Genomic DNA, 18,781 nt, shown 5'->3' with positions numbered 1-18,781 from the left:
CAGAAGACTTGGTCAAAATTTATCTTCTCCACCACATTGAATGTGGGCTGAAAAAAAAGCTGTTGTTTTATGTAGACAAAATAAATTCCATAAAAATGTGAAAAGATCAGTGCAAATTCGGCCTCGTCATCATATGACCCCCCCCCCCCCCCCCCTTCCGGCACCTGGAGGAGGAAGGGAGGAGGTCTAGTGCAGTGGAATTTGCATCTTAAGGAGTTTGGACAAAACGGAACCTGCCAAAGATTGCTCTTAGCCAGGGAAGATAAAGATGGCGGCACAACAAGGTCGTCTCTGCACTGGCCAACACCTTGGAGGGGGAGAGACTGGAAATAGTGGCAGATCAACTATAGACCTACGCCATCCATGCAGTTCATAGGGAAGGGCAGAAACCAACAGCCCTCCACAAGATCAAGAAGGGCCTTCTCCAAGCAGCACAATCGTGGGAGATAAAAGTGGACCTAGGAAAGAGACTAGTCTTCCGCCGGACTGCGTAGGGTCGAAACTCCCAGTGAACGTTGGATACCACCGGAAGACATCTCCTCCTGGCCGAAAGCGACAGACATGCAGACATGACTGAAGCAGGTAGCATCAAAAGTATTCAACAGAATTCAAAGTTGCTATCTGTGGTGTGATACTTTAAAAAATGCTGGACCAGTTCGCCGCATAACTCACGATAAAACTGTGCATGAAGCAGTTATCAGTGCCAACTGTTCATAGTTGATCTACAGAAGAAAGAAAAATCATGAGAATAAACAGCCGGTTAGTTTAGTGTGTGCTAGTCTGAGTTCAGTTTGTTGTTTGTACTCAGGCTAGGTACTATATGCTCTCATATTGTAATTTAAGAGCTATTGAGAGTAATTTGTATTCAAATATATTTTTACATTGTTGCACTGAGCTTTACCATCAGTCTGAAATAAAGCTCACCCTGTAGAAGAAAGAAAGTGGAATTGAGTTTTAATTCTGTAATATTTTAACCAATGTTCAGATATGTCATTAAGACCTCCTGAAATTGTTTCAATTTGTTTTTGAAAAACGGGGGCATGTATTATTCTGCAACAGCAGATGCGTATGTCATGTAAAGACATTGCAGCTGACAACTTATCCTTCAAGGGTAGTCATGAACTTATGCAATGACTTTGCTGCCTTAAGTGTAAGGTCAGAGGATATAATGAAACTCTTACAATCTCTGCATGCCTGTGTGTTTATGTATGTGTGTGAGCAAAGAAATGGAGGCCCTCTCGGGCCTTAAAGGGCACAAAATGACATCAATCGAAACTGGAGGTCAGAGAGAGTAAAGCAGTGCTGAGAAGAGAGTTTTAAATGTCATCTGATCCCTCAACACTTTCCACAGAGAAATTCACACAGACACACTTGAGAAACTCTAATAAAATTTATCTAACGAGGGATAAAGGAGGGAAGGATTGTGATATCGTAAGTCGAGTTTATTCAAGCTAAAATGAATTATCATGTGTTAATTAATCACTGACCTGAACCACATGTAAGAGCCATGTGTTAAAAGGATTACTTTCTAAACAAAAGATGCAAAACAGGACCAAAGAGTAAAACCTGTCTAAAAATATATTGATTACGAAAGACCTACAGGTTAATTAACATTTGAGTGAAGGTCTGAGTGTCGTTTTGGTTTGAATGCTTTTCTTTGATTTCATGGACTCATATTATGCTCTGTTCACATGTCCTGGTTTTGTTTGGTTGGGGGGTGGGGTGCATGGTTGGCCAGGGTGGCACTGGCCACCTCTGAATCTAATTGTATACCCCAGGTGCCACTGCATGTGTTTTGCAGGCCACTGGAGGAGGGCAGTCTTTACAGACACGCATGGATCACCAGTGTCATTACACCAGTTTGAAGTCAGTTTTAATTTGATTTCCTAACCAGTCATATCGATATTTGACTGCACATTTCTAGAGGAGATTTTATCCCTGTGCAAGTACAACTACTAATGTTATGTAAAGCTTATGTTAGATTGAAGCTATGTAGCAGTGCTAATCTAGTGACACGGTTGCATTAGGTTAGCGTTATGTTAGTTTTAAGATTAATGCAGGGGAAACCATTCCACATTGGTTTTCAGTGAGTGTATTTAAGGACTACATCAACTCAGTTAATCAATATGTTAATCTTGGAGCTGAAAATAGATGAAAAACATGCTTACAGAGTACCTCAATTCCAAGTTTTGCAGTGCTGCTGACTAAACTAGTGCTATATGATGATGACATTTAAACAGGAAGCTAGCAAGGCTGCTAGTTGATTTTAAAGTAAGCATGGAAATGTGGAGAAATATAGCCTGTAACCAGCCTGATTTTGTATAAGAAGAAATGAAAATGAGGAGAAAGGTAGATATTTTGACAAACCTAAGCCCCAATTTCAGTAGCCCCGAAAGCTCCCAACATGGAGCTAAGTACACAAGTCATTGGTGTGAGATACAAGGATCCAGTCTACCACCATCACTGCTAGGAGGAAAAGCCAGTGATGCCCCACCTACCACAGCAGTTCCTACACACTACAACCCAAAACAACCAACTTACCTTTCTATGGTCCTCTCTGAACTTGTTGCAAATATTTCCACATGGTGATCCACATTATTATAGTATGTGGGTGTGTGTGTAAGAGAGATGAGCACAATCATTTCTTTTTCTCAGTAAATGACACCCTGATAAAGTCTTGTCCACCCCCTGCCCCCCATTGCTCTTGAGTCATAACAGGTTTCTGTCTTGGAATGCCACACCTGCTGTGTATTCACCCTCTTCCCTCAGTATGTATCTGGTGTTTTTATTTTGTTCAGTGCAAAATCTTTGTCATAGTTTTCCTCTGTTGTTCTGTTGACTGTGCCTAAGTGAGATATTTCTGGCCCTCAAGTTTTGGATTGTCTCTGGTAATTAGTTTAAATAAAATTTTGTTGTTAAACGACTGCCTCCTGCCTGCTCAGTCCTGCGTCTGAGTCCTTCTCATCCTGAAATGTGACAGAATGCTTTTCTTTTCATATTTCATTAAATTGTGATATAAATTTTGCAGAACACATAATATGAAGTGTTGAATATTAAATAATTTGTTGGAGAAGGTTCTAACCCCCTGCAAGATTTACACACCTGTATTACCATCCAAATCCATGACAACTACCAAACTGAAAGCAAAACCTGCAGTTTAAGATTGAAATGGAACATGTGCTCAATACATCAAGTAATAGTAAAAAAAAATTCTATTGCTTCACATTGAATTTGCATTTGTTTCATATTTCTTTTACACCCTAAAATGATACATTTCATTCACTTGTTTTCGGTTCAGTTTCACAGATGTCTCAAAATGTTTTACTTATATGGACGAGGAACTTTACAGCTGTTCTGCACTGTAAATCTTGGCTTTTATGTATCATCCATACGCTGACTGTTGGTATAACAGATACATTTTTAATGACACACTCAATAGCCACTTTAATATTTTCACCTGTTCAGTTGCTTATTAACACAAATATCTAATCAGCCAATCACATGGCAGAACCTCAACATACAGTAAACATGACCAAGAAGACTTGGAGTTCAAACTGAGCTTCAGAATGAGGAAGAAAGGTGAGTTAACATGGCATGATTGTTGGTTCCAGAAGGGCTGCTCTGAGTATTTCAGAAGCTGCTGATCTACTGGGATTCACACATAACCATCTCAGTTTTACAGAGAATGGTCTGAAAAAGAATGAGCAGACTGGCGATGAAAAAAAGGAAACAGTAACTCAAATAACCTCTGGTTTCAACCAAGGCATGCAGAATGCCATCTCTAAATGGACAACATGTCCAACCTTGAAGCAGATGGACTACAGCAGCAGAAGACCACACCAGGTGTCACCGCTCTCAGTGAAGAACAGGAAACTGAGGCTACAATTCACACAGACTCACCAAAACTGGACAATAAAAGACAGAAAAACTGTGTCTGGTCTGATGAGTCTCCATTTCCAAAGCAACACTGAAATGGTGAAGTCAGACTTTGGTAGAAACAACATGAAAGCAAGGATCCATCATGTCTTTTTCATTGGACTCCAGTGTCCTGCACAGTCACCAGATCTCAATCCAGTAGAGCAGCAGGTATTAATATGGAGCAAAATCTCTGAAGAATGTTTCCAAAACCTTTTAAATCTATGCCACCAAGAACTAAGGTGGTTCTGAAGGTACAAGGGATCCAACCCGATAGCAAGCTGTACCTAAAAAGTGGCTGGTGAGTGTAAATATGATCAGTTTAAATATGATTGTGCTTGCCACTGATACAAGTAAAGAATATGTAATAGAAAAATCAGTTCCAACCAAACAAGACATTTGCTTTAAAGTTGAAATCTTTGCACGTTTTTTTTTCATCTCAGACTACGAAAACACAAATTGTTATTAACAAACGTTAAGTCCTGCAGAACCAATTAAAAATTAATGGCATTTATTTCATGTTACTTACTTGCTTAGTTACTGGGTTGCTCTTCTTTTTTACATGTATCATATTTCCTGCCAGCTGAATGCTTGGCCAAAGACATGCTTGTTGACACGTGCCTGAGGCTGTGTTGCATGTACATAGTAAATTTAAGCTAAATTTGGACAGCTATATAAACCAGTAAATCCTCATTGTTAAAGAGACAGATTATGGGCAGGTTGGAACTCTGCATAAATTGTGGCCGGTCGCTGGGAATCCCTGCCATGACAAATGGAAAACCACTGGGAAAATTAAATGAACTCAATTGAAATTAAGTAAAATGTAATCAACACTGTTCTAAGACGCTGGCAGATTGTATTTTGTCCATTCTTTGCATGCATGCATAATTATTAAAGGGACTTTTCATCTGAATTACCAACATGGAAATCCATCTCTGTGCAAACAGAAAATAGACTTTTGTGGTGTGAAAAAACTAAACAGTGCAGCTAAAACTCCAGATAAAATGAACAGATCTACTTTCTTTGTATATGATAAAAAATCTATATGCAAGAGCTTCATGAGTACCATGAAGTAAACTTTTAGAGGCTTTTTTATTATCCGTGCAAATTCAAAACTGTTCACAGACTAATAAGCTAAATATTAATCTGGTCATGTTGTTAATGAGAGGCATTGTACAGATGAAATATTTAATATAATAATAAACTAAAAAAAAATGCCTGAACACCTAAATTATTAAAAAGGAATTTGTTGCACTTTCAGTTATGCCTCACTAGATTTTAATGAGCATTTTATGTGAGACGTTTTCAGACAAGTACCAGGAACAACTGTTTTGGGATTAAGATAGTAAATAATATCTTTAAATACATGATTTGTATGACTATATATTAAAACAACATGGCCTTCTGTCTCAGAGAAACAATCTGAATTGAGCTAATTTATTCTGACAAAGAGAAAAAAAGGAGAAATGTTAGTTTCCCATTGCGACACTGCTACAATGAATTCAGGAGTGTGTCCAGAATCAACAGGCTTCTTCCTTTAGTGTTGGCTTATTCCATCTTTAAACTAATTTGTGTGGACAGAATCTTTTATTACTAATTTAATGTGGGACGTGAAGGTGGGCTGACCTATAGATATGGTCCAGACAGCAGCGATCTTCATCATGGCTTTGGTTCTTGAGTTGAAGCGGCTGTGTTCTATGGGGTTGCGAATGGCGACGTATCGATCCAGGGAGATGGCACAGAGGTGCATGATGGAGGCCGTGGAGAACAACACATCCAGATAGATCCAAATCGGGCACAGGGCGCTGGGGAGAGGCCAGGCATAGTCTGGAATAACGACAACAGAAAGCATGGTTGATCATCATGCGGTAGTTTAATAGAAATTCTGACGAACCTGCTGTTTTATATTCTGCTGACTTTGAAAACAACAACCACATCACAGTCAATCTGTTCCAAGGGCCTGACTCAGTGAATGTCATCAGGGTTAGCAGACAGTGAAGGCTTAAGATGCTGCACTGATAGGTTGACCTATCTGTGTTTAATTAGAGTACATCAAAGCACAAGGAACAGCAAGCTTCACATGAACTAAATTACCAAGTAACTGTAATAATTATGATTGAGGTAATCAGATAAAGTTGTTTACGAGGATTCAAATAGTTGTGACAAAAATAATTTGCTAGCAGACGAAAGATCCCAGTAGAAGTGTAAAACTTTTTTTATTAATATAATGTTTTGGAATGGCATTGCTTTATATTACTGTGGGGACCAGTCACTGCAGAGTGATGCTTTGCTGCATCTCTATGCAGTGGACCATGGTTGCCATTTTATATTCTTTAATGAGATCAGGTTAAACAAATTCACCAAGTCCCAGAAACCACAACCCTCTGCTAGGCAAGTTGTCAATATGGAAGGATGTCCCTAAGGGCCTGAGTTCTTCATTCATTGTCACTACTGAGATGCTACCAGAGTAAAGGCCAACGGATACAGGGCTAAAATTCCTTTAAGGGGCGTATTCATTCATCTAATGCAACTTCTGATTAAATCATCCCTTGTCTCAGCTATCTGCACTAGAGAGCAGTGTTGGGAGTAACGATATGACTTTTTTGGGTAACACAGTAAAGTAGTGCATTACACTTAAAATATCGGTAACGAAATGACTTTACTGGACTACAGTAACGTGTTTTTCTGCATCACTGGAGCCGTGTTTGCCTATGTGTAAAGTTCTGATCTGTTTTAACTGGTACCCACATGCTGCTGCCTGTGTGTGTGCTTGCCTGGGCACGTTGCCATAGAGATCGATTTGCGTGACAGAGCTGATTGTGTGCCAACTAAAGAGAAAGAAAAATTAAGCTGGAGAGTCGGAGATACAGGCTTTTCGTCAGTGGCGATATTCACATTATTTTCAGTTCAGTCCAGTTTCAGTCCAAACTTGTGGCGAAAGATCCTGCTCACCGGTCAGTGGAAGGAGTCCTTCAGCAGCCGACCCGCCTTAACAAGCAGCCGACCCGCCTAAACAAGCTAAGCTTTTTTCAACATTTTCTGGAGCGCAGCAGCCGGTAAGACAGAAATTAACAAGCTAGTTGCAGGTTCATTGTAGGAGACATGCTCCCCCTGTCAACTATTGAATTGCCCAGGTTTAGAAAAATACTAAATAAAATGATGATGAGACAAGTGTGGCCATTTCTTCCCACAGACAGGGAAGTTGTTCTTAATAATAATAATAATAATGCATTTTATTTCTTGGCGCCTTTCAAACACCCAAGGTCACCGTACACAAAAATAAAAAATAAATAAAAAGACAATAAAAACATAAATTACATAAGAGTTAAAAGAGATAACGGACATTGATATAAAAATTACACAAAACAGTCAGTATACATGGGTTATAGGGAGTATGCCAGTTTAAACAGGTGGGTTTTGAGTGCAGATGTGAATGATGGAAGGGAGTTGATGTTCCTAATCTTGGATGGAAGTGAGTTCCAGAGCTGGGGAGCAGAGCGACTGAAGGCTCTGCTCCCCATGGTAGAGAGACGGGCAGAGGGAACAGTAAGGTGAATGGAGGAGGATGACCTGAGAGCACGGGAGGGAGTGGCAATATGGAGGAGATCAGACAGATAAGGAGGGGCCAGATGGTGAATACCTTTGAAAGTGAGGACCAGTAACTTATAATTAATTCTGTATTTTATTGGGAGCCAGTGAAGTTGTTGAAGGACAGGGGAAATATGTTGAAAGGAAGAGGTGCGAGTCAGGATACGAGCAGCAGAGTTCTGGAGAAGCTACAGTTTCTGAAGTGATTTATTGGGAAGACCGAAGAGGAGTGAGTTACAGTAGTCGATAATGACAAGACTATGGATAAGGATTGCAGCAGCATGTGGAGTTAGTGAAGAGCGTAGACGATTGATATTACGAAGGTGGAAGTAGGCAGACCGAGTAGTGCTATTGATGTGGGCTTGAAATGATAGGGTGCTGTCGAGAATGACGCCAAGACTCTTGACCTGAGGGGAGGGGAAAATGGTAGAACTGTCAATGTTGATGGAGAAACTGTGAGATTTGGTTAGAGTGGAGGGCGTGCCGACAAGTAGAACTTCAGTTTTACTGCTGTTGAGTTTGAGAAAATTGGAGGAGAACCATGCTTTAATTTCCTGGAGGCAGTCGGAGAGAGAGGAAGGAGGAAGAGAGGAGTGTGGTTTGGAGGAGATGTAGAACTGGGTGTCGTCTGCGTAGGAGTGGAAGTTGATATTATGTTTACGGAAAATGTAGCCAAGGGGGAGAAGATATGTGATGAACAGAAGGGGGCCCAGGTCTGATCCCTGGGGTACACCGGCCGAGACAGGGAGTGACTCTGAAGTGTGGGTCTTGAGTTGAATAAACTGTGTGCGGTTAGAGAGATAGGAGGAGAACCAAGTGAGAGGAGTATGAGAAACACCAAGGGTTGCCAGTCTATTGAGGAGGATGTTGTGTGAGATGGTGTCAAATGCTGCACTGAGATCTAAGAGGATGAGGATTGTGAGAAGACCGGAGTCAGCCGCCATCAGCAGGTTGTTGGTGATTTTTAGCAGAGCAGATTCTGTGCTGTGAAAAGGATGGAAGCCAGACTGGAATTGTTCATAAAGGTTATTGTTAGTGAGGTGTTTGTGGAGCTGAGAGGCGACAACCTTTTCCAGAATTTTGGAGAGAAAGGGAAGATTGGAAATGGGACGAAGGTTATTGAAGTCAGATGGATCAGCACCAGGTTTTTTGATGATCGGAGTGACAGCAGCAGTCTTGAAGGCTAGTGGAACATATCCGGTGGTGAGGGAGGAATGAATGACGGCAGTGATGTGAGGAACCAATGAAGGGAGACAAGCTTTGACTAGGACTGTAGGGAGAGGGTCGAGCAGGCAGGTGGAAGGTTTGGATTTCTGAATCAGTTCAGAAATATCAGATGGGGATGGAAGAGTGAAATCTGAGAACGGGTGTGGGATAGAAAGAAATGGAGGTAGAGGGTCTGTGATGGAGACAGCAGCTCCTACAGTGGCAAGCTGTTGATGGATATTTGAGATTTTTGAGGTAAAGAAGGACAAAAGGGAACTGCAGACGTCAGTTGAGTAAAGATGAGGAGGGAACATGTCCGGAGGTTTGGTGATATTATTGAACAGTGAAAAGAGAGATTTGGAATTTCCTTCATTAGAGCAGATTAAACCAGAATAGTATGTGGATTTTGCTGAAGCAATACAGTCCTTATATAGAAGAATGTGGCTATTGTACATGTCCTTGTGAATGGTGAGTCCAGTTTTCTTGGAAAGGCGTTCAAGCCGACGTCCTTTGGCTTTAAGTTGGCGCAGGGCGGGAGTGAACTATGGAGCAGAGCGGGAGAAGGAAACGCATCTGTGTTTCAGTGGAGAAAAGATGTTAAGAAGGTTGTTGGTTGTTGGTTTTCATTGTATTGAGAAACTAAATTATCAGGAGTGGAAACATTGCAGGGAGTTGGGAGGTTATTTATGGCAGAAGACAGTGTGTCAAGACTGATATCCTTAATTTTCCTGAAGGAAATTAAACGGGGAGGGTGGGTTTTATAAAGAGACACACTTATTTTAAAGGAGATTAATTTGTGATCGGAGAAGGGAATGTGATGGGCTACAGAATCTGAGGGAATTACACCAGAGCAGCAAACCAAGTCCAGAATATGATTTTTGGAGTCAGTAGAGAAATTTATATATTGGTGCAGTCCAAAACTGTTTAGACAGGAACCAAAGTCTCTGGAAAGAGGATTATTGTCCTTGTCCATATGAATGTTGAAGTCACCAAGTATTATCAGATTTGGAGAGAGTGAGGATAGATGGGCCAGAAGAGCAGCAAAGTCATTCAAAAAGTCCTTGTTGGGTTTAGGTGGTCCGTACACAATGCATAGAATAATAGGAGATGAACCAGAGAGTTGTAAGGCCATGTATTCGAACGAATTAAGCGCCAGAGCCTCAAGTGGCTTTACTTTCCACTGCTGGCGGTGAATCATCGCGAGACCACCCCCCCTGCCGGAGCCGCGAAGTTTACACATGTAAACAAACTCAGGTGGCGCGGATGAGTTCAGATGAATAAAGTCATTGGGCTGTTGCCATGTTTCAGTTAAACAGAGAAAATCCAACTTACAGTCCGAGATGAGATCCTGGATGAGATCCCCCTTGTTTGTAAGAGAACGGATGTTGAGCAGACCGAGGTGGAGTGTGGTGACGGGGTTAGCCAACCTAGCCAGGCGGGCTACCACAGCGTGATCAGCTGCACGGCAAATCCTCAGATTCCTGGGATTCACCCCGCGCCGACGGAGTCGAGGAGAAGAGGAGCGGCGGGGTTGGCCCACAAAGCCAGCGACAGGTACAAGGCAGACATCAGGAGGATCCAGGGAACGCCAGGGCATCGCGTAGGATCCAGATCCCAGTTGGAAAAGCGAGGAGAAGCGAGCCAGGGATGTCTTAAGCCTCACCAGATGACCACCGCGTTTGCCGCGTTTGCGGGAGCGTCTCTGCCGCAGGAGGAGGGCCGACACCCTGAACAGGTGAGCCGGAATGCCCGATAGCAACGGGGGGAGAGTTGTATGATGGCTGTAGCAGACCGTTGATGGAACTCCAGCATTATACTGAAGTTCCAGAAGAAACTTACGATCATACATCAGCAGACATTCCGAAAGAAGTGAGCCCAAGCATAAAATCAGCAAAAACTTAAACCAAAGGGAGAGCAACAGACGAGCAGCCACGTACACTGGCGCCATCTTTTTTTTTTCAGGTTATCAACCACAGTATCCCCAACACAACAACTTCTTGTGGTTTTAAAGCCATTTTGTTTACAATATACAGTAAACACGCTGCAGACAGCTCCTTGATGGGGCATGGACTTTTCTGCAAATCTATTTGCAGATCTATTAAAATTTTGATTTTCATGTTGCATTATGTAATTTTTATGCACATAGTTTTAGTTTCAAAGCAGAATGAGATTATAATATGACAGAGTAATCAACAAAGGGAAGACGCAGGAAGACATTTAAGCTAAATTCACACTGCAGGCAAATCACTTGCTGTGTTTGACCTCACATCTTCTGTGCATGTGGGTCTCTTCAGGGTCATACACTGATTAGACTAGAGTCTGATGGAAGTCACTTTTAAATGATAATGTAAACAGCCATGCAAAAAGAGGGCACTGACACTGACTGAAAAAAGGTTGAGAATCGCTGGTCTACTTACTATTAGCAACAAGAGATTTGCATTTAAATTCCTAATGACTGGCATCTCAGTGCTGGTGGCCCACTGGATTAGACCCTCCCTCTACATGCTTTTAGCAAGAGGATGATGATATTAGCATTAAAAAAGCTAATGTAGCATTGCTGGTAAGCCACTGAATAAGATCCAGGCTAGGCTGATAATTACTATAGAGAAGCTGGTAACAATCATACTGAAGCTGACAAGCTACTAAACCATCTTTCCCTTTGGTTACATACATGCCAAAGCCATGTGGATTAGCATGTCTTCTTTTCTTCAGCAGCTGGCTTTAGAAGGGATGTACTATACTTACGTGTTTTACTGATCCCTTAAGAGTGAGATAAAAAACCAGAGCAAGTGGTACTGTGGTGCCCCAGCAGAGCTGCTGGCAGGTCAGTGTATCTGGTCACTGCTCTGCAGGGTGAAACTGTGGATAACTCTTTCCTTCTGTACCTCAGCACTGAACACTGTCCATCCTTGGTATAAACACAGCAACTGAAGAATCTGGACAAACCACAAGAGGAAACCATTTGACAGACACCATCCAAGAGAATATTAAATCATTTTCAACTGCTTTAACTTGGAAAAATGAATTTACATAATTGGCATGCTGAATGCTGAACTGGTTTAAATGCAGTCCTAGCACTGTTCTACATATGGCTGTAGCATATGGCTGTAGACATGCAAAATGCAAAATAAAAAAATTAAAAGTCAGTTACTGTTATCCAAAATCTGAATAAAATTCTCCGTACTCAAATGTTCCATTAACTTTACTCATAATCGCTTTCACAGCTTGACTGAAACTAGTTTGTCTTTTTTCTTTTTTTATTCAGGCTTGTATACTATCTTTCACTCTCCTCTATTATGTCTAAAATCAATATCAGTATTTCGAAATTACATGCGTGCTTGAATAATATAAGAAATTGTCTTGTCAAATACTGTCTTTATGTCCAAGAGATCAATTTCCCCTAAAATCTCTCCTGTGAAAACTAAAGTCATCATCACCATTTGCAGTTCTATGCATCTTAGTTCTCTTTTACATTGATCTGTTAACTTTCTAAAGAGCATAACCTGCAATGCCTTTCTCTTTGTCTTTCTACACCTGCAGCACTTTCTTTACAGAGGACAAGACCTGCAGCCAAACACACACTCACACACACAAATTTATGCACTCTTCATCTCTGATTTGTGTGACAAGCAGTGCGTATGTCATGCATGTGGAATGAATCATAGTGCTTGTTTTTGTGTGAGTGGGAGGCGGCTTGCATAACTTTTCAGAGGTCAGAGACTTATTGGAGCACAGTATAACACACACGCACACACACACACACACACACACACACACACACACACACACACACACACACACACACACACACACACACGCACACACACACACCAAAGATGCTGCTCAGCTGTCTAGCGGGTGCCTTGGACCAAATTTGCCCTGCATGCTAGATGCTTTTTCTAAAATTCCTTGCAATAAACAACACTTTGGAGCCATGAATCTTTTAATACAAATGTACTTTTAAAACATAATAGTAGTTGGGATCTGTGAGGATCTGTGACTGATTTGGATCAAGCAGGGGTAGAAAATAGATGGATTTTATTTTACGTTTGAACCAGTTCACTGTCAGGCTGTGCATGATGCAGGGATGTAAGAATTTGAACTTACGAATGAGTAGAAATTTGTCAAGGATTGATTGTAATGAGGGTTTAGTTTAAGCTTCAAGTTTATTTGAATCCTAAGAAAGATTTCTGAGCTAGTAAAGTGCAATTCCTCTTGGTTATAATCATGCTTAGCATAAAAATACACATCCTGAGAGGCTTGTGGTGAAGCACCTGAGGAAGACTACCAATGTGGCCGAGGGCTCTCATCAATATGCCAGCAGGCAAAAAAGGTCCAGAGCTGATGTTATATGTGCTGTGACCCACCAAGTCCTGTCTCACACAGAGTCACAACAGCAGATCTTCCACCATCATTCTGAACACCGGATCCACTCAGGGCTGTGTGAACGCACTGATGACACACCACTGCAAAGCTCACCAAAAAATAAATCTAGTGGTGAAGTTCAAAGATGATACAGCAGTGGTGGGACTCATCACCCACGAAGATGAGCTGGCATACAGGCAGGAAGCAGAGGACCTGACACACTGGTGCAGAGATAACAACCTTTTCTTCAACGTCCAGAAAACCAAGGAGTTGGTTGTGGATTTCCGCATGTCCCCTCTATACATCAGTGGAGCAGCTGTGGAAATTGTCCCCTCTGGAAGGTACATCTGAGCAGAGGCGGGCCGTACTATTAGGCAAACCAGGCAATTGCCTGGAGCCCCAGGCCCCGTACAAAGCCCATGTGGCCCCCAAAATGCCTTCTTCGTATTGTTTTCCACATACTCCTTTTTTCAACCAAAATCTCTTGGCAATAGTAGCATTGGAATGTCTAATTTAAACATTTACTTTGAAGGTCTTTCTACCAACCATGCACCCCTTCAGTCTGCACTACATGGACTCTTCCATGTTTCGTATCACGCTGCATGTATGCAGAAATGATTGCGGCGCGTAAAATCAAAGTACAAATAAATGGTAAAAGAGAGCAATCCAAATGAAGCGGGCATACGAAAATATCTCACAAAAGAAGAAAAAGCGGGATCAAAGGCAGCAGTTAGTCTCAAAGCTGCCAAAGTTTCTAGCTTTTTACTGGAACTGTGGCAGCGAGGCAGCGGGACCGTCGGCGGCCGCGGAGCCAGAGAAACCTGCACCGTTTGCTGTCACCACTGGTAACGCTGCAAAAGCTCCTTCTATCACCGATGACAATCCTCCTGTTAATCCAAGCAGCTCTGGCTCAGCCAGCAGCGACCCGCAAACCGACGGATAAGATGATGCACAAGTTCTGGTGAGTGACAGCATTTCTCCTCCCTCCCTCTCCAATGACAGCGGGACGACCAGCACTCTGCTCGCTGATAGGCTGCTCAGCTGTGGAAATTGCGCCAGTCCAAGTTAAAGTCACATGTTTTCCACAAAATGAAAATGGCCGCAGATTCACAAAGCAAACTTCTGCATATTAATGAAAAATGGTGAACAGATATTTGTTAGTTTACAGCAAGGACCCTCTGGACTCCGGTCTGGATCTAGACCGTGAGGCACGTCAGTCCGGACCCAGCCCAACTTGTGTTTTAAATTACAAAATGCTGTAATTGCTTTTCTAAATGAATCTTCCATTAATAACAAAAAATTGTTTATAATGTGAAATAAAGTGTCTCATGATACTATTCACGGCGATCTAGTGATAACAACCTTTATGTCCACCAGGTTTTGCCGTCTCCGCCGTCTGTGACTAGGCCTGTCACGATAAGCAATAAGTCAATTAATTGCACGGTAAGAAAAAATGAGTGCGATGAGTTTGCAGGCTGCGGTCATTTTTGTTTTTGCTTTTTTTTTTTCATTTAAACAATATGAACAGCATAGAAAAGTGGCATAATAACATAAAGTCTTATGAAAAGATTAAAGCCCAGACAAGACAAGACAAAATACACATAAACATAATTATAAAAGAAAAAAATATATAGCTAAAAAATAAGCAAATAACATAAAATAATATTCTGCTAGGGCCTTTCATAAAGATTTAGGGCCATAGCAAAATTTTTAAGGTTAAGGGCATATTTCTTGTTCATAAAATTGAGAAAGGTAAGAAGGAGACAGAATTCTCCATGGAAAGCGTGGACTCTCCCAAGGATTATGATAGCGTTAATAACCAGTCCATAGTGTTTGTCCATCAAGGAAATGCCAAAGATTATGTCCTTCAGCGAAAAATCAGGCAAGTCCATAATTTTGGGGAAAAGCCAGTATTTAATGTCCTCCCAACACACATTCAAAGAACAGATGATCAGTAGATTCTATATAATTTTCACAAAATACACAACAGGTAGAATCAATACCAAAACAACAATGTCTTTGTACTTCAGCTATGCAGGGGCAGGTCTACAAAAGTCCTGATGGGGGTCCAGGAGCACTGACCAGGAAAAGGGGGGCACAGATGAGACCTTTTTTTTTTTTGGTCTAGATTTTATGAAATATTGAACTGATTATTACAACTAAAGATCTATTTTATCAGCAGGTGTTTACTTTGGGTGATGCTGCTGTAGGACTTTTATCGCTGCTGCACAAACACTCACACGTCAATGATAAAAGGAAAAAGCTGTTTTTATCCAGATCATCAGTTTTATCAGAGTTTCTTCATCAATTTTGGCTCTTTAACTTCAGTCACCACATCTGCTGCTTTTAGGACAGAAAGTATCACCATGGAGACGGTTGGTGAAATGATTATAAATGAATTCTGAGTTATGATCTAGAACATGGTAGAGATGATTTAGAAGCATATTACATGCTGCATTTACTGACTATTGGACATCCGACATTTACCCATGGGAAGGTCTGTTAACAGTAAATATTTGTAGCATCTGCTCGTTCTGGTGATTCAGTAAAAACGGGCAGATTTCAGGCATAGCCATGAATGGTGATTAATCATAATTAATTTGAAAGCTGTGGTTAATCTCATTAAAACCCTTAATCATTTGACAGCCCTAATCTGCACACATCCATGCTTTAAGAAAATATGAACGTTTGTAATATCCATAGAATATACATATACAGTACATTAGATTGGTAGATGCAGGGGCCCCCAGATGACGCTTTGCCTGGAGCCCCCGAATGGTTAAGTTCGCCACTGAGTACACCTGAATGACACCCTTACCTGACGTACAAAGGCTGTGTTAAAAAAGCCGAACAGCACCTCTATTTCTGAGGAAGCTGAAGAAGGCAGGACTGGATGCTGGTGTCCTCCAGGCTTTTTACAGCGGTGGTCTGGAGAGTGTGCTAACATCCTGCCTTGATGTGTGATACTACAGCTGCACAGTGGCAGACAGGGACGCACTGGAGAGGGTGGTAAAGTCTGCACAGAGGACAATTGGTTAAAGCTTACCACCCATCAGGGGCATATACTCTATCAGATGCAGGGATAGAGCTATCTGCATTCTCCACGACCCCTCCCACCCTGCAGTCACCGCCCTGCCCACAGGTAGGAGGCTGCGCTGCATCCCAGCATGAACATCCAGACTTAGAAACAGCTTCTGAACCACAACCAAACAGAATGCTGAACCAATCCCCCCACTCTCTAGACACTTATTTTAAGAAGTCTGAAACAGAAAAGCATAATCTCATCATTTGTGGCTGGAACTTCAAATGAAAGGCATTAAAAACAAAGCAAACAGATTACAACAGCAGTTTAATATTTTACAGCAAAAGACATGATGCTCTCTGCGACCATTTTTAGTATACCTTTAAAACCGTCAGTATTAAGACATTAATAACTAACCCTTTATTGTAATCAAGATCAAACACTATAGAAAACGTCATTGTAATAGACATCTGACTGAATTTCATCACTTTGAAAAGCAGCAAAAATAAAAAAAAGAAGAAAAAAAAAAAAGAAATTTTATGCAGCACAACTTTTATTTATTTATTTTTTTGATAACTTCATGTTTTCCTGTGACACTGGGCTGGAAAGATAAAACTCAAACCCAAGCAGTAGAGGCCTTCCTTGCATCTGTGTGGACAGAAACATCACACGCCAATCTCTATTCTTTGATTCTTACCATCACCAGGCATCATCAGAACCCAACATGACCTGGCTCAGACATTGGCCACTGAGACACAAGGAAATGAAAAGAAACACACATATCAAAGAAAGCAATTCACACCCGAACTGGAATACCTGAAGTAGGACTCAAACAAAGCTGGCAGCCCATCGTAGGTATGAAATAAATTCTAAAAGGAACAGTACAGCAAATAACAGTAAACAACAACAAATATGTCTGCATGTGGCATGAATGTCTGGCAGGGGTGGTTTTTGCTACTGACAATGTGGCAGCGCCCAGGGCTCAATCTGTGAAGGGGCACACCGTGCATGAGAGGAAAAGAAAAGGTTTAATTTCCGCTTATTTCCACATCGAGTTGTGGGGGTGAGCACTCTTCTCTTTGGAGGCAGCACATCACCAGCAACAGTCTGTGTTGGAAGAAGAGCGAGGGGGAGGTGGCGGGGGGTCTCAGGCGGCAGGCCACAATGCAATTAGTTACAAACTGCTTCCAAATAAATTGTATTTCAATAAAGTTTTGGTTATATATACCCAAGGATTTTAATTAACACCTACCAACCTGCCAAATGCAGGTTACAACTCAATTTGGTGGTTAGAAATAGAAACTTACAGTCACTTTGGCAGGTGATGAATAAGTGATGCATCTTTCTGGAGTAGAAGATGAACCGACTCATCGGGGAGAGTTGAATCTTCAGCAGCTACTGCTCAGCTAACAGGGGGAAGGGACTTTCGTTTGATGGACATACCATGTGGCCAATCAAAGAATTGGATCGTACCATTAGTAATGTAAAGGCCAGAAAAGGGGGGCAGACGCTCAGGCGAAAGGGCAATGGTATAATGGTATAATGGTATAATGGTAAAACTGAGAAAAGCATCTGGCTGCATTTAAATTGTACTGGAGACCGAAAAGCTGAGTGCAGAATTTGTTAAGTGAAAACATCCATCATGTTATAAAGTTCAGACTTCACTTTTCAGATTTGTTTGTTGTGGTCTTGCGTTCAGTTGTGCATTTAAAGGTTTAACTAAAATGTTCAATAAAAAAAAAAGGCTTTTATATAAACCCTGAATAAAACTTTCTTACCAACACAAATCATTTACAACTGCTAAATTTTGCTGGACACAAAAAAAACAGGTGTTGTGAGAAAGGAGAGGTCATCTTTATATGGGCTATTTTTTAAACACCCCTTCCAAGGTGGTTCATACCTTTTCACACCTTGAATCACATGAGCACAAAATGACCAAGTCTGTAAACAACTAACATGTGGCAATTAAGTACACTGCTAAAAATAAATAAAGTTGTTGCTCTGATAACAGCAATCAGACCGTACTGATTAAAATGGTCCTTGTCGTAACCTTTACTGCATCAGAATGAGAAGAGAAAACAGTACAGAAGACAAATCTAATTTACAGGTTTAATTAAAGGCTTTCATCTAGATCTCATCTAGATTTTGCCTGAAGGCAAAATAGCCATATGACCTGGATGTTGGTCCCATTTCTAATGAATGAAAGCAAAGATGGGCCTCAGTCTAAGGCGTCGCCACACGTGCATGTGCCCCAGTATAAATGCAACGATTAATTTTCAACAGTAAATATTTATCATACATTAATTCAGATAATTCAGACGGGAGAAGATCTATATTTCAACTCAAACACGTAGCAGAGCGTTAACTCCAAACAGAGGATCCAGCTCAGGGGCGGATTCTCTGCACGTCACCGTGCACGAGCAGCAGGTGAACCACACACACGTCATGCAGGTCTCACGTGTGTCGGTGAGCGCATGGTGCAGTTTGAGGTCTCAAACTTGTCACAAAAACAGTCAATTTTATATTATTTTTATAAACCGAATGACCTTATACTAACTGAAACATGTTATCGCGCGACTTCTGTAGATGGACATCAGAAATTCTTCACCTGAAGCAGAGACAGGGAAGCAGCAAGGAGAGATGAGAAAGAGGGCCGTAAGACCGCGGTGAAATCAGGTTCAGGTT

The 18,781-nt window shown here is 41.4% G+C and overlaps 1 protein-coding gene across 1 annotated transcript in view; it reads right to left on the bottom strand.

Moving 5' to 3' along the window:
• Positions 1-18,781, bottom strand: part of htr2cl1 (5-hydroxytryptamine (serotonin) receptor 2C, G protein-coupled-like 1) — a 44,193-nt gene that overhangs the window by 19,417 nt on the left and 5,995 nt on the right. The window contains exon 2 of the mRNA XM_041986022.1: positions 5,542-5,742. Coding sequence (XP_041841956.1) covers positions 5,542-5,742 — 201 coding nt within the window. The remainder of the gene's footprint in view (positions 1-5,541; positions 5,743-18,781) is intronic.

The sequence above is a fragment of the Melanotaenia boesemani genome, chromosome 5 (genome assembly GCF_017639745.1).
Source record: "Melanotaenia boesemani isolate fMelBoe1 chromosome 5, fMelBoe1.pri, whole genome shotgun sequence".
In the NCBI taxonomy this organism is placed as follows: Eukaryota; Metazoa; Chordata; class Actinopteri; order Atheriniformes; family Melanotaeniidae; genus Melanotaenia; species Melanotaenia boesemani.
This window is presented reverse-complemented; position numbering and strand designations above follow the sequence as displayed.